General features: G+C 29.2%; 2 protein-coding genes across 3 annotated transcripts; one reads left to right on the top strand and one right to left on the bottom strand.

Annotated features, from left to right (window-relative positions):
- Nucleotides 1–1,584: 1,584 nt before the first annotated feature.
- Nucleotides 1,585–7,042, bottom strand: LOC111040876 (mitochondrial proton/calcium exchanger protein-like). Its single transcript, XM_022324940.1, has 10 exons — nucleotides 6,997–7,042; nucleotides 4,669–5,105; nucleotides 3,952–4,095; nucleotides 3,753–3,890; nucleotides 3,487–3,690; nucleotides 2,935–3,426; nucleotides 2,746–2,874; nucleotides 2,462–2,667; nucleotides 2,236–2,383; nucleotides 1,585–2,171 (listed from the first exon to the last, which is right to left on the bottom strand). Exons 1-10 carry the CDS (start codon nucleotides 7,040–7,042, stop codon nucleotides 1,878–1,880), a joined length of 2,238 nt encoding a protein of 745 aa, XP_022180632.1. The 3' UTR covers nucleotides 1,585–1,877.
- A 1,098-nt stretch (nucleotides 7,043–8,140) lies between these two features.
- LOC111040877 (spermine oxidase) lies at nucleotides 8,141–12,292 on the top strand. Of its 2 annotated transcripts, none has more exons than XM_022324942.1 (7): nucleotides 8,141–8,369; nucleotides 9,248–9,435; nucleotides 9,489–9,658; nucleotides 10,150–11,036; nucleotides 11,110–11,227; nucleotides 11,293–11,471; nucleotides 12,100–12,292. In XM_022324942.1, coding segments are annotated over exons 2-7 (1,521 nt in total). In that variant the 5' UTR covers nucleotides 8,141–8,369; nucleotides 9,248–9,269; the 3' UTR covers nucleotides 12,101–12,292. The 2 variants fall into 2 exon arrangements, with proteins under 2 accessions (XP_022180634.1, XP_022180633.1); XM_022324941.1 differs by having other exon boundaries at nucleotides 11,293–11,468; nucleotides 12,100–12,291.
- Nucleotides 12,293–13,757: the final 1,465 nt, after the last annotated feature.

Below are 13,757 nucleotides of genomic sequence, written 5' to 3' on the forward strand. Positions count from 1 at the left end.
GTAGTTAAATTTGTAGAAAAAATTTGTTAGGATATTTTTTTTATAGTTATGTTAAGTTAAAATTTGGACTTAATTACATGTTTAAATCAAGAATAACGATTTTAGTTGTACCTGATTTAAAAATATTTTTTGTGGGTACTTGGAAAATTTTAGAATGGGTATATTATTATATTTTATGCACTCAATTACATTTTCAAATGCAATTTTGTTCGCAAAAATGAATTTAACCTCATATAGTACCCAATAGGAAAATAAATTTCTCCAATCACAATTATATCATCAATTATATTAAATAATATTACAGGCTGACAGACCGCCTTCGCTCAGAACTGTTTTATATGCATAAACAACAATTTTAATCATTGAATTAAAATTTAACACCATCCATTAGGGACACCCTTGTAATCTACTGTACAGTGGAGTGACATCCACTTACTCACTATTTTAAAATTAAATCAAGGAGCACCAACACCCATATCAGTTTTTGGAGTTCAACAAACAACAAACATACAATCTGGTAAATTTGCTTTCAGCAAAATAAAATATAACATAAGAACTTAATAGTTAGAACGTAATCTTTGTTTGCATGCTAGTTGTTTATGACAAATAATTTTTGAGCATATTTATAGAGTGATACTTTACATCGTCACATGCAAATACGGTGATTTAAATCAAAATCAAATATCAAAACATTTCCAGGTCAATATTGATTGAAAATTATTATCTTAAGAGGACGTTATATTCGCATGTGGACAGTCTTACAAGGCAAGGAACATGGCAGATCATATTTAGCTTCATTAGTTTAAAAATTAGACTGAGTTGATCTTTAATTTTAAAGTTAGTTAAGAGTATTTTAAAATTGAAAATTGTTTGTACATCTTACAATACTCATAACTCTCTTTAAAATTAAAATATAATAAAAAGCTCATGAGATGCCCTAGATAATAATCTTAGCTTTAAATTTTATAAAAGGTCAATTCACTGTTATTTTTAAACAAACAGATCTAAACGTGATCTGCTGAGCGTACAATTTGCTGTTACGCACTAGTGAGATGGAGACAACATATTATGTAGATATAACGTCCTCTTAAGAATACATCAGTCTACATATTATTCATTCAATGACATGGAAACAATAATGTTAAAAACAAGTGAATAATAATAACAATTAAAAAATGTATTATTATTTATTAATAAATACATTTCTTGTATGCCCACTAGTTTAACAAATATATAATTTTTTTAACTGACACATATTTGATTATTTAAGGATGTTTCCAAAAATTCTATTTATAGTGTAATTGTTGAGAATTGTTATCATATTGAGTTATTTAATTTACCACTGTAAACATTTAATGTATAATTTTGGATTTTTACACATTGGATGTTATGAGACACAAGTAATATACTCTTAAATATATTTATTAATAAAAATTCAAGTGTAAATAAATAAATAGTTTAAAACAGTCTTACATAACATGGTAAAATATATTTAATTTTACTATTTTAGTAAAGAAATCTATAAGCGTTTGTAAAGAGGAATTTTGAACGAGGGTAAAATTTTGAAGAAAAATGAGATACAAATAATAAAAAAATATGAACTTGAATTCCACATTATTATTTTTTTTTAAAAATAACAGTAAAATATAGTACTTAACAAAAAGATACGGACCAATCAGAAGCCAATTTTCTTTAGTATTAAACAAATTGTTCTGAACTAAAAACTGTATGTACAAACTAAATTGTAGGGGACAATTAACACATTAGTCACATAAACTGTGGAAATGTATTGCAATATCACATTTTTTAAGAATTTGTATTCATATTTGAATGATGAAAGATTGTATAGATTTATGAAAGCCTATTGTATTATTGACTTATAGTTTTTTGGTTTCATCTGATTTTGTACTACTCGTTGGTGGCAATGGTGGTATTTTTGTATCAGAGACAATCTTTGAATCAATTATTGGTGTTACAGTTATTTTTGGAATCGTTTCAGATGTAATTACTTTGGGGGCTGTTGCTTGTGCTACATCGTCTTTTTCCAATTTTTGTATTTTGTTCATTTTTTCTATAGTTTCCATTTCTTCCTCTCTGATAACTAATTGTGTTATCATATCCATTTCTTTGGTGGATAGTTTAATATTTTCAGTACCGATCAGTTCCAATACCTAAAATGATACATTTGTAATAAATAAATGTTTAGAACGAGATAATTGATGATATAATTCTTACCTTCAATACAGTATCTAATCTTATTGAACCATCATGATCGTCATCAATTTTACTAAGCACTTCACTTATTTGTTGTAGTTTATATTCATCAGGTATATTTTGTAATTTTCGCACTGCTCCAATCAGCTCATCAATATTGATTAATTCACTAAAAAAAGATTAATAAATGTATATATTGAAAAAAATAATCAGAATATGATTATATGAATAAAATAGTAAAAGTTACCTTTCATTTGCTGCATTTTCATCGACTAATTCTTTGGTTTCAATACCTTTTTTAATTTCTTTTTCTTTTGTCTCCAATTTATCAACTACTTGGTCCATATTTTTTATCATATTATTGACTTTCTTAAATAATCGTTTAGCTGCTTTAGATTCTCTAACTTTTTCTTTTTTCTCAGTTTTCATTACTTCTTGAAGATCATTTATATCCTAAAATAAACAAAAAAATGTAATACAAAAATAAAATACATTATTTATGATATCTACAACTTATTTTATTTTACTAACTTCTTGGTAATCTTTAAGTTCATCCTTCAATTCTTTGATCTCTTCTTTTTCAACAATAAGTGTTTTTTGCTCTGAACTCAAATTTTCGATAGCATTTTCTAAAGTTTTCAAATCAGTTGATGTTACATTCTATAAATAATAAATAGGGTTAATATCAATGAACGCATAAAGTAACATGTCTGGCCATACTTCTTCTTTGATTCCAGTTGTGTCGGTTAAAATAGGTGCTGTATCAACTAAAGTGTCTTTGGCTAGAATAGTTTGCTCTTTAGGTTTCTTTTTGGCGTCTTCTAATTCTTTTTTCTTTTCTTCAAGACATTCTTCGATTTCTTCTTTCACCATACGTTCTTCTTCTTTAATTGCTTCCAATTTAGCCTTATTATCTATAACTCCATCACGTTCTCCTAGATCGGCTTCAGTCGTTACTCCAACAGAATTAGGCAAAGCAGAAATAGCTTTCTTTAATAAATCACTAGTGGGAATATTTTCTGTAAAGCTAAATGCTCTAGAGAGAAGAAGTAACGAAGGAGGAACTTTTTCATTTAACGAAAGGTCTAGCCATTGAGTAAGCTGTTGTTTAAGACGTTTTTCAGTGAGACCATAAGCACGCATACCACGAGACTTACATGCTTGTTGAAGTTCGCTCAATGTCAGTAGATCAACACCTTCTTTTTGGATCACCTTAAAATTTAAAATCAATAAATTAATAAATAAAACAATCTAAAATTAGGCGGTATTTACCTTATCATCAATTGATAAAGAGCGTAGTTTAAGTGTCAGTTGAAATCTTAAGAAGTTTGAAGTCCCAATGGGTCGTAGTTCAAGCACTCGACAAAGGGCAACCAACTGTGGTCGAGGAAGTGAGTCAAGGGTAATCTCGTCTTTAAATAGTTTTGAAAACTTCAGTATTTCATCAGCCGATATAACAGTACCTTCTTGCCTTACCTTAAATGTTGTTTAATGTTAAAATATGCAATAATTATAAACACACAAAGTTGGATAATTACCTTAGCAAAAAAGTCTGCAAATTCTTGAGCCGATTCACATGTATGTCCTTTACCAGATACAGACATATTGTCCAAAGTCTCTTGAAGGAATTTTGCCATTTCAAGTTTCACCTTAAGAGATTTTTTGAGTTTAGCTTCCTAAAATAATTAGAAGTTATATAAAAGTTTAACATTAAATGAAAATATAAATGTAGCTAACCTTATCATCCTTTGTTTGAAATGTAGTTGGTAACATACCAGGAAAAATCTTTATAAAAATAGGCAAAGTAAACTCAAGGAATGGAACAATAATGAATACAGAAAAAGGTAATAATCGGAAAAGATCAGCCACTGTTTCAACAAACTGAAATAATAAAAGTAAATAAAAACCATTAATAACTCTCATGGTAATTAATATTTATAAATTATGATTATTAATATAATTAGAATGACTATTAATGACATCTTATGAACTATGGAGCAATATTAAATATGTTTTTAATATACAAATGTAAATATTAAAAAAATTGTCGAAATTCACTTATTTTAATTCAGTTTAAATTTGTGTAAGATTTATACTTTTAAATTGTAGACTCAAGGGGTAGAATGTTGCATACAGCTCAACAGGCTTGAATATAGAAGTAAAAATATCTTATAAATACAAAATAATTTAGTTAATATGGGACATTTTTTTTCTGAAATTAATTAATTGAAATATCTACATAGATGGTAAAAGTATTTAGTATAGATTAGTACAATGCATTTCAAAAATTATAGTTATCAAAAAAACGTTTCATACCATTGTTTTCAAATAAAGAATACATTTATGTCGTAACTCATTTAAACACTTAGATAGCTTTCTTGTAGGTAAACATCAATCATCTATTTTATTTGGTACTATATTTAAAAAATAAAGATTATCTTTAAAAAAGCTTACCAAGTTATGTTCTCTTCTTGTCAATTCTTGACCTCTCATTTTTTTAAGAGCCAACTTAAAGGAGATTTTCGCGTTGAGTCCCAAAAGTTTAAAACCATGATAATAGTGCATCACTTCATCAATAACTTTTTGTTTTAATGTCTTTGTAGGTTTAATTGTAGCAACTTCTTTTCCTTCAGCTTCTTTTTGAGCTTTTTCTTTGACAGCATTTACAGTTTCTTCAATTTTAGAAGATGGTTTTTCAGATAATAATGATGATGTGTAAGATATTTGTCGAATATGGGGATTGGAAAATTCTAGTTTTGTTGTCAAACGGGATATTGGAAGAAGTTGATTTGAAGCAACACTTGAGTAAAAGAAATTGTTTGAAAATGAACATGGTTGTGGATTCAAGCAAATGGCACCAAAATGTTTGTTATTGTAAAATTTGTACAAATCTGAAAAAAAATAGTTAAGAATATTATACTGTAATCAATAGGTACAAATAAAGGTACTTTATTAAACTCAATTTGCATGCAGTTTAATTAAATATAGGTAGTTATTGGATATAGGTTAGACTATCTAATATTAATTTATATAGAATAATAAATAATGATAATGATTTAATTTTGACCTATATTGACCTTGAACTAATAAAAATGGATTAAAATAACCATTTTGAAATATTTGAATAGGGCCCTAATTGACACTTGCACCTAATAGGTTTGTTTTGTAACATGCCAGGAATTTACTTAAAATAAAAACTATATTTTCTATGATTCATCTAGTTTTAATTAATTATATAGGCATATAGGTCGGTACATTAGGTAAAAATAAGCAATCATGAATAATTTATGTACTTAAAATACATACAATTATATATATTATTATTATTAGTAGGAATCATATAGGTAGTTAACTAATGTTATTTAAAACTAATGAGAGTGATACATTGATACTTAGATAATTTTTGTTCATGATAAAAACTGATACAAACTGATAAACATTTGGTGCAATATAAAATATTTTCTCCCCTACTTAAAAAACATTAGTTGAATAATTTTTATAAATATACAATTGTATAATGTATTCAATATTTTGAATTTATTTAGTTATTATAATTCAATAGTTTAAAACGTCAAATTATTTTAATATTAGGTAATGTTAATTTAAATAAAATAACATATAGCAATTACATACATATTTATCACACATATAATATTGTTAAATTGTCATATTTAACTGACGGTATTTAATTATGCATGGGCCTATACTAGGGTTGCCATACGTCCCGGTACACCGGGACATGTCACCAGTTCATGACTTCGGTCCCGGTCGTCCCACTAGACCCTACAAAAGTCCCGGTTATGTGTAAATAATATTATTACCAATAATTATATTAAATTATGTTTTTATAAAAATTATATTTATATTCTAAAACCATGAATTTCACGTTGAACACTCCTAATGCTATGGGAAAACCAGAGCTATTGAAACAGGAGAAAAAGTCAGAAAAATATAATATTTCAAAATAAATAAATAATATTTCGTTAATCAAATGTATCTTCTAATTTAATGTCTTTCATAATTCAATACTATTATAATTGTATTCTATAAACATATTTATATTTATTACACTGTGTTCTAAATTTTAATATTAAAAAAAAAAAAAAAGGTTCAAATTATTTTTGTAAATGTCCCGATCAGTACTTGAACTTTTATGGCAACCCTAGCCTATACCTATATTAAATTAATAAAATCAAATATTAAAGTCAACAACTTTATTAATATTCTAACTTCTAAGTACCTACTTAAGAACTATAGTCTTAATAATAATAAGCAAAAATCTACATTTAATTTGTAGTTAGGCAAATCAAGTAATTTTTTAAATATTGTATTTGGATACTACTTTCTTTTTGATTACATAACAATTAAAAATTAAACATATTTAAATAAATTATCATAATAAGAATAATGCACAAAGGAAAAAAAACTGTTATTTTCTTTTACCAAACGATATTGACCTAGACAATTTCATGGGACATACCCATTGGGCATGTTTCATATTTTATGGGATTAAATCTATTGCGAGGGAACTCAATTAATCTCTTGGATTTAGATAGGTTACCAATTTATCTATGATAAAAATTAAATATGAATCAGTAAACGGTGTTTGGGGGGAAACATGAGTCTGATAACTGTATCGACCTTGAATGGCGGTACGTTGCGATATTCAAAATCGTTTATTTATGCTTGTTAAATAGAACACAGCACCCACCTAGGGCTCACGAAATATTATAGTAGGCACACAGTTGGAATTCAATAATAAAACGTAAAACGTGCACTTACTTCCGCAGGGTCGTAGACCCGATTTCGCCGCCCTCGTTATGTTCATTTTGGCAAATGTTTTGCACTACTGAGCTCAAACTCTAAGCGGCTGACGAGCACCAATATGTCTGAGAAGAAATGCGGAACGTTACATGTGTGCGGGCTCGGTTTTCGCGAGCGAATCGAGCTTTGTGACGGCGACGATCGGGTGATGATGATAATAATATGAACCGTGAAAGCGACACTGTCCGTGATAAAACGATTTCTGGAGACTCGGCACTGATGTTACGAACGAACTTACTGTCCGGCGATGGCGCGCGAACTGTTGTGAACGAGATTCTCGCTGCTGCAGACGAGGAAATAAAATAAATAATAATATTACTATCGAAACATAACCATGTCCGTCCCTCGGCGTTTGCAGGAAAAAAAATTATATTCTCGTCTCGAACACGACTCTCTCGTCGGATAACAATAATATCTTATACGGTTGTAATATCATTACCATAATTATTACGTTTTCGAAAAATTATTGGGAAATGGTAATTTTTCACAACACATCATTATCATCGTATTTCTTATCGTGATGATGATAAGCCAGTCAGTGGATCAGCTGCTGTGCCCGTTCATGAGTGGTCTTGACTCTTGAGCTTTGCTGCACGACTAGTTGGTATTTGGCAAACTCTGTTACGGATAATTAGTAATTAGTATAATATTTGAGAATTGTGGCCCCCGAGCAGCCCGAGGCCAGGATAACTGAGTATTTTGGTCCGATCACCGGTATCCATAGACGTTAAACTTAGGTCTATGCCGGTATCGAATAATACCGGTACGTCGCACTATCACTACGATAATAATAATATTAATAATATAATTGTCGACGATGAACCACTCGTGGTACGGTTGCGCAACCGGCCGCGACAATAATTATTATTGCCAATATTTATTAATAACCGTATGAACACCGCCCGACCGAGAGTATATCGTTGGAAAGCACACAAACTAAAAGATGGAATTAAGTAGTGGCGGTGGTACGCCAGGTCGGTAGGAATAATGTCGTCTGATCACTTGGGCCGTCCGGCGACATAAATTCGACTTTGCCGTTTTCTCCCCCGTTTATCATATTTGTTGATGTTATCAGCTGGTTATCGTGTAACTCTTATCAAACATGATTTTAATGAATTTGTTTTTTTTTTCATTAACAACATTCAAAATAGTGTTAGATTTTTTTTTAAACTTTAATCAAATGTTTTTTATGTATAGTCCGTATTCTAACTAGCTTGGCATTAATCCCTTTATTTTATCCCACACAACATGACCAAAAACCGTGTACCTAGTCAAGGTTGGCCGAGACATCTTATAGCATGATCGTCGAATCTCTGGACACCAAATAACTAGTAAGTGTTTCAATATTTATATTCCATCATGTTCTTCATGATTACCCACATTAAGGCAGATTAGGAATTTAGTTTGAACTGTTAGGGCTATTTTGTATGGGCCACGAAAGCAATCTATAGATGTTGCAGTGTCTTACAATACAATACCTAGGTATGTTCTTTAATTTTAAATATTATTTAGTTTTGTTCTGTATTATAAGACCGTGCTCTGAGGTTTCCTACAGTTTTGTTTATAATACATTCATTTTGTATTTATTTAATAGAAATATTTACAATCTATTCATAGCTATACTGTTATAGTTCAGTACATAAATTTAATGTACAATTAAAATTATATAAATATAAATTATATAATTAAACATTTACGTCTAATTGATGTTAATTAATTCCTCAAAATTAAATTTAAATGATTTAATGATGTCTGCAAGCCTATGGATACAAAAAAAATACTTGAAATTTCATAATATTCATAAAATTCTAGTACGATTGTTGAAAAATTAAATAATTTTAATCGAAACTTTAACTCGTTGTCATTTAGTCAATTTTGATTTTAGAGCTATGGTGAAAAGAACCAAATTGACTTAAATAAATTAGGTATTTAGGTCTATCAGAATTTGGTATTCAAACACCTGTTCCCATTTAAAAAAATGCAAGTTGTATTGCGCATGCTCACACTGAAAGATCGGAAAATGTAAAAATCATCAAGAAATGTGTATTTATGTATTCCCTATCTCCTCCCGAAAACCACATATCAATCTGATGTCACTGGATAGAATTATTTAGTGTTACCTTTAAAAAGAAACACACTGTATATCATATTATTGTTGATTTAATTTTTGTATTTCATTAATTTTTATTTTATAATTGTATATATATAGATTTTTCTCAAGACTGATTATTATGGGAGAGCCATTACCAGATGTTTCAAAGCACAAAGTTATTATTATTGGTGCTGGCATAGCAGGTCTTGCAGCAGCCACACATTTGTCACAACATAATATGAATGATTTTATTGTGTTGGAAGCACAGAATCGTATTGGTGGTCGAATATGCTCTTCTAAAATAAGTATGAACATTTATTACTATAACTTATCATTTTTATACATGAGTGATTTACAGATGATCAGCAAGTCGAACTTGGGGCTCATTGGATTCATGGTGTATTAGGTAATCCTATGTATGAATTAGCCTTGGCGAATGGTCTTGTGGATATTACTCACCGTCCAAAATTACCCAATATTGTAGCAGCCACAACGGATGGAACAAAAGTTCCTATCCAATTATTACAAGTAAGTTTAAATAATTATACTCTCAACGATTCAACTATTTGATGACTTTATCATAACGATTTAATTTCTATATCAATAATATAATATTATCATAAAGCTTGAGTCCACCAATAATTGGAATATGCTAATTACATGGGATGATTCAAAATGAAATTAAAATTGGTATAGAAATACACTCAGATGGATGGCTAGCATATAAGACATTGGGTAAAGGGCACATACATAAAACAGTACACCATTCCCAATTTTTGTGATAGACCGCATATGACATGTAGATACAAACATAGTAGATGACAAGAATACTGATTTTTTTATTCATACAATTAATAATACGGTTAGTTAATTTGGGTACAATTACTATGGGTAATCAGTAAGACCCGAAGACATTTAATAATTGATTTGATTGTATAAACTTCATCTAAGACTTGAGAATTAAGAAAAGAACAAATCTGTCACTGTTTAATTTGTTTATAATTTTTTTTTGTTATTAGGAAACGTATGAAGCGTATATGTGTTTTTTGCGGCGATGTGAAGATTACTTTACGGGGGCATTTGATCCACCACCCGGGATTCACAGTGTCGGAGAACATGTGCAGCTCGAAATCGCAATTTATTTGGATAAAGTACAAAATAATAATGCCCGTAAATTACAGCGATTAATTTTCAACTGTTTACTTAAGCGAGAAACTTGTATTACTGGATGTAACAATATGGTTGATATTGATTTAGTTGAGTTAGGTAGTTACAAAGAACTGCAGGGCGGTAATATTGCACTGCCCAGTGGATACAGCAGTATTTTAGATCCTATTCATAACAAGTTACCACCTGACTGTATAAAATTGAATTCTCAAGTGACAAAAATCAAATGGCCATCAGGCGTTGACAATGGTACAGATTCTGAAGATTCTGATAAGACTGTAATTGAAGTAGGGGGTGAAGATGTCACCAATGAAACTGTGTACGTTCATTGTGATGATAAGATTTATGAAGCTGACAGTATTATATGCACACTGCCATTGGGTATACTCAAGTCCAATGACATTTTCTGTCCAAAACTACCAAAGTACAAAGAAAAATCTATTGGTAGACTATTGTATGGAGTAGTGGATAAAATTTTTTTATATTATGATCGGCCGTTTTTGAGTCAAGATACTGATGAGATACTTTTACTATGGGACAATGATGAAATAGGGGATTGGAGTGAAAAGATATATAGTTTTTCAAAAGTTAATGATACATTGTTGCTTGGTTGGTTATCTGGGAATGAAGCTGAAATCATGGAAAAATTGGATGATAAAATAATTGGAGACAAGTGTACAGAAGTATTGAGACGTTTTCTGAATGATCCCTGTATACCATATCCATCTAAATGCATGTGGTAAGTATAAACATTGTTTTCATAACTTAACAGTAGTATACTTATTCAATTTCATGTAACTATTTTTTTGTAGCACTCGATGGAAAGCAAATGAATTCAGTCTCGGTTCATATACTGCTATTGGAGTGGGCTCTAGTCAGTTAGATATCGAACACATTGCAAGGCCAATGCATGTTAATAATAATACAATTGTGAGTAACAATAAGTTATATTTTATGTGTTTGTGAGCATCATACAAAATATTTTTTGTTTACAGCCTATTATTACGTTTGCCGGAGAACATACCCATCCAAATTTTTACTCGACTGTTCATGGAGCATATTTGTCTGGGCGTGCAGCTGCTGAAATGTTGATTGTGTGCAAACGTGAAGACGAACCACTCAATACTACAGTAACTGACCTAAGTTCATGGATACAAGGCTTACCACTAGCGTAGTAAAACTTTTGTTATTTTATTTATTTATTTTTTGCAAATTGTATTTATTTATTTTACCAAATTGTGATATTAGGTATTAGTTGTTAGTTCAAGTTAGAAAAATGTTGCCGTTTTGAATATGAACTTTTAATTCCGGTCAACAGACAATTTTCTAAAAAAATTGTTTCTTGCTTAAATACATCTTTATTTTCATAATTCTAAAAATCTTTTACAATTTGTATGTTTGTAAAGACTTTTTAGTTTTTATATTTCTATGGACAAATATTCTTAAAAAATTTTAATATTAAACCATTACATTTTGGTTTAAAAATTTAAATGCTAACAAGTCTATTTTTTAGTTTCTTCTTCTTTTTTTATGGCTTAATAGATTGTTTAACTTTTTCACTGCTAAATTGGTTTTTCCTATGATGCTCATCTCCACTGAATTTTTTTATTATTTATATCATAAATGCCTAACATTTACCGGTATAGTTGCATAGAATTATAATATGTTGAAGTTAAAAAATAAAAACGATATATTGTATTGAATTAGATATTTAAGTTTCAAAATTGTACGTTAATAGATTACCTAACAGTGCATACTATAATAAAAAATATAATCTACATTACGTAATATCTTTTCAACAGGTTGTTAAGTATTGATATAGAAGTATACACCGAACAATTTTCCAACAAAATTAATTATTGATCAAGACTTTACCTTTAGGTCATATACATATAGACACAGAGTGTGTATGTAGGTTTTTTGAAAAACAATATAAATTATAATAATTTGTGTTATGTTCCGGAAATAAAAATAGAACTTTTTGACTTTTAAATTTGTTGTTTTTTTCTTTAGTTTTATTGCCTCTAGGTTAAAGAATGTAATAGGCATCGACTAAGTTCTATTTAGTATAAGGTATATGATAATTGACAATCTTATCATATCATTACCTACAAAATAAATTTATAATTATTTGACATTTGTTTGACAGTATCAAGTGTTATGCCAAAACGGTTAAATTTATATTATAGATATAACCAGGAAGACTATAATTATAGGGTAGCTAGAAACATTGACATTAGCAGCGCTGAGCTCGACGAAACTGGGTTTATAGAATTCGCAATGGATACAACAATCAATGTACAATTAATGACAAAATGTAAAAAAAAAAACGGGTTTATAATTTTGCAGTCCTCAGATACTGTTGTTCAGAATTGTTTAAAAGTTTGTTTATACAAACAATTAAAAATTAAAATATTAATTTAAGTGCAAATTGAATGTTCATAGCTAATGAAGAAAATTACAAAAACTAAAAAATGTCTTACATATTATAAGCTAAATCAGTGTTTAAACCTGTGGTCCTTTGGCCGACCATAGGTGGTCCGCGGTACCATAGACTTTTTTCGATTTCTAGTTTTATTTTAGATACATTTTGTGTATTCTTGTTTAATGACAAAAAGAAAAAGGTGTTCCTAGTTATCGTAAAATTGAGGTGGTCCGCGACCTACAAAATATTGTCGGAATGGTAGGTTGGTGGTAAAAAGGTTGGGAAACACTGAGCTAAACGTTGAAAAAATTGACTTCATTGGACTGCAACATATTTTTGAATTCTACAACATTGTTAAAGTATAGGTGAAATAAATGAATTAATTTTTCTATTACATAGATAAGGAAATAAGAAGTTAAATATTATGTACATAATTAATGACATGCATGATATTCCCTAAAAGTCACATAAATAAATATTGTATGGACACATGGTGGATTACCTACTGCCTACATCAAATGATTTATAATTTAGAAAATAATAACGTTAATTTATCACGTCCTATAATTCAGTTATTTTTAAACAATTGTGTAACGTGTTTTTAAAAAAAGAACTTTTGTCAAAAATAGAAGTAGTAGTAAAAAAATATGTGGAACCTTTAATCACATTTTTAAATTTTTAACCAAGAAAAATGTGGCTATCGAAAGTCAGGAGAAAAAAAATCGAAAATTTAAAATGTATGCAATAAGTACCTACCTATAATAGCCATTTGAAAATCATACCATGGAGGTATCGAAGATATAATGCTTTTACCTAAACCTAATTATTTGTCGTTTTTCCCAATTATTAATGAAAAGTCTTTTTAATTTCACCTTTAAAAAGTACTTACACTACTAACTAGTTACTACCAAATATGATATATTGATATTACGTACCCCTACATATGGCTTTACAGGGTGATTCACTAAGCACGATCACCCCCATTGTTCTCTTTAATAATGAATTTATTGAAATTCTGATTGCTGAAATTTTTTT

This window comes from Myzus persicae, unplaced genomic scaffold (genome assembly GCF_001856785.1).
Source record: "Myzus persicae strain clone G006 unplaced genomic scaffold, MPER_G0061.0, whole genome shotgun sequence".
Classification (NCBI taxonomy): Eukaryota; Metazoa; Arthropoda; class Insecta; order Hemiptera; family Aphididae; genus Myzus; species Myzus persicae.

What these genes read in the sequence shown, in the direction of transcription:
- LOC111040877 (XM_022324941.1), top strand. Translation starts at nt 9,270, where the DNA reads ATGGGAGAGCCATTACCAGATGTTTCAAAGCACAAAGTTATTATTATT. An exon ending in TTCCTATCCAATTATTACAA is followed by an intron (nt 9,659 to 10,149) that starts GTAAGTTTAAAT and finishes TTTTGTTATTAG; the next exon opens with GAAACGTATGAAGCGTATAT. An exon ending in ATGTTAATAATAATACAATT is followed by an intron (nt 11,228 to 11,292) that starts GTGAGTAACAAT and finishes TTTTGTTTACAG; the next exon opens with CCTATTATTACGTTTGCCGG.
- LOC111040876 (XM_022324940.1), bottom strand. Translation starts at nt 7,042, where the DNA reads ATGAACATAACGAGGGCGGCGAAATCGGGTCTACGACCCTGCGGAA. An exon ending in CTTTATCAATTGATGATAAG is followed by an intron (nt 3,427 to 3,486) that starts GTAAATACCGCC and finishes TTAAATTTTAAG; the next exon opens with GTGATCCAAAAAGAAGGTGT. An exon ending in GAAAATGCAGCAAATGAAAG is followed by an intron (nt 2,384 to 2,461) that starts GTAACTTTTACT and finishes ATCTTTTTTTAG; the next exon opens with TGAATTAATCAATATTGATG.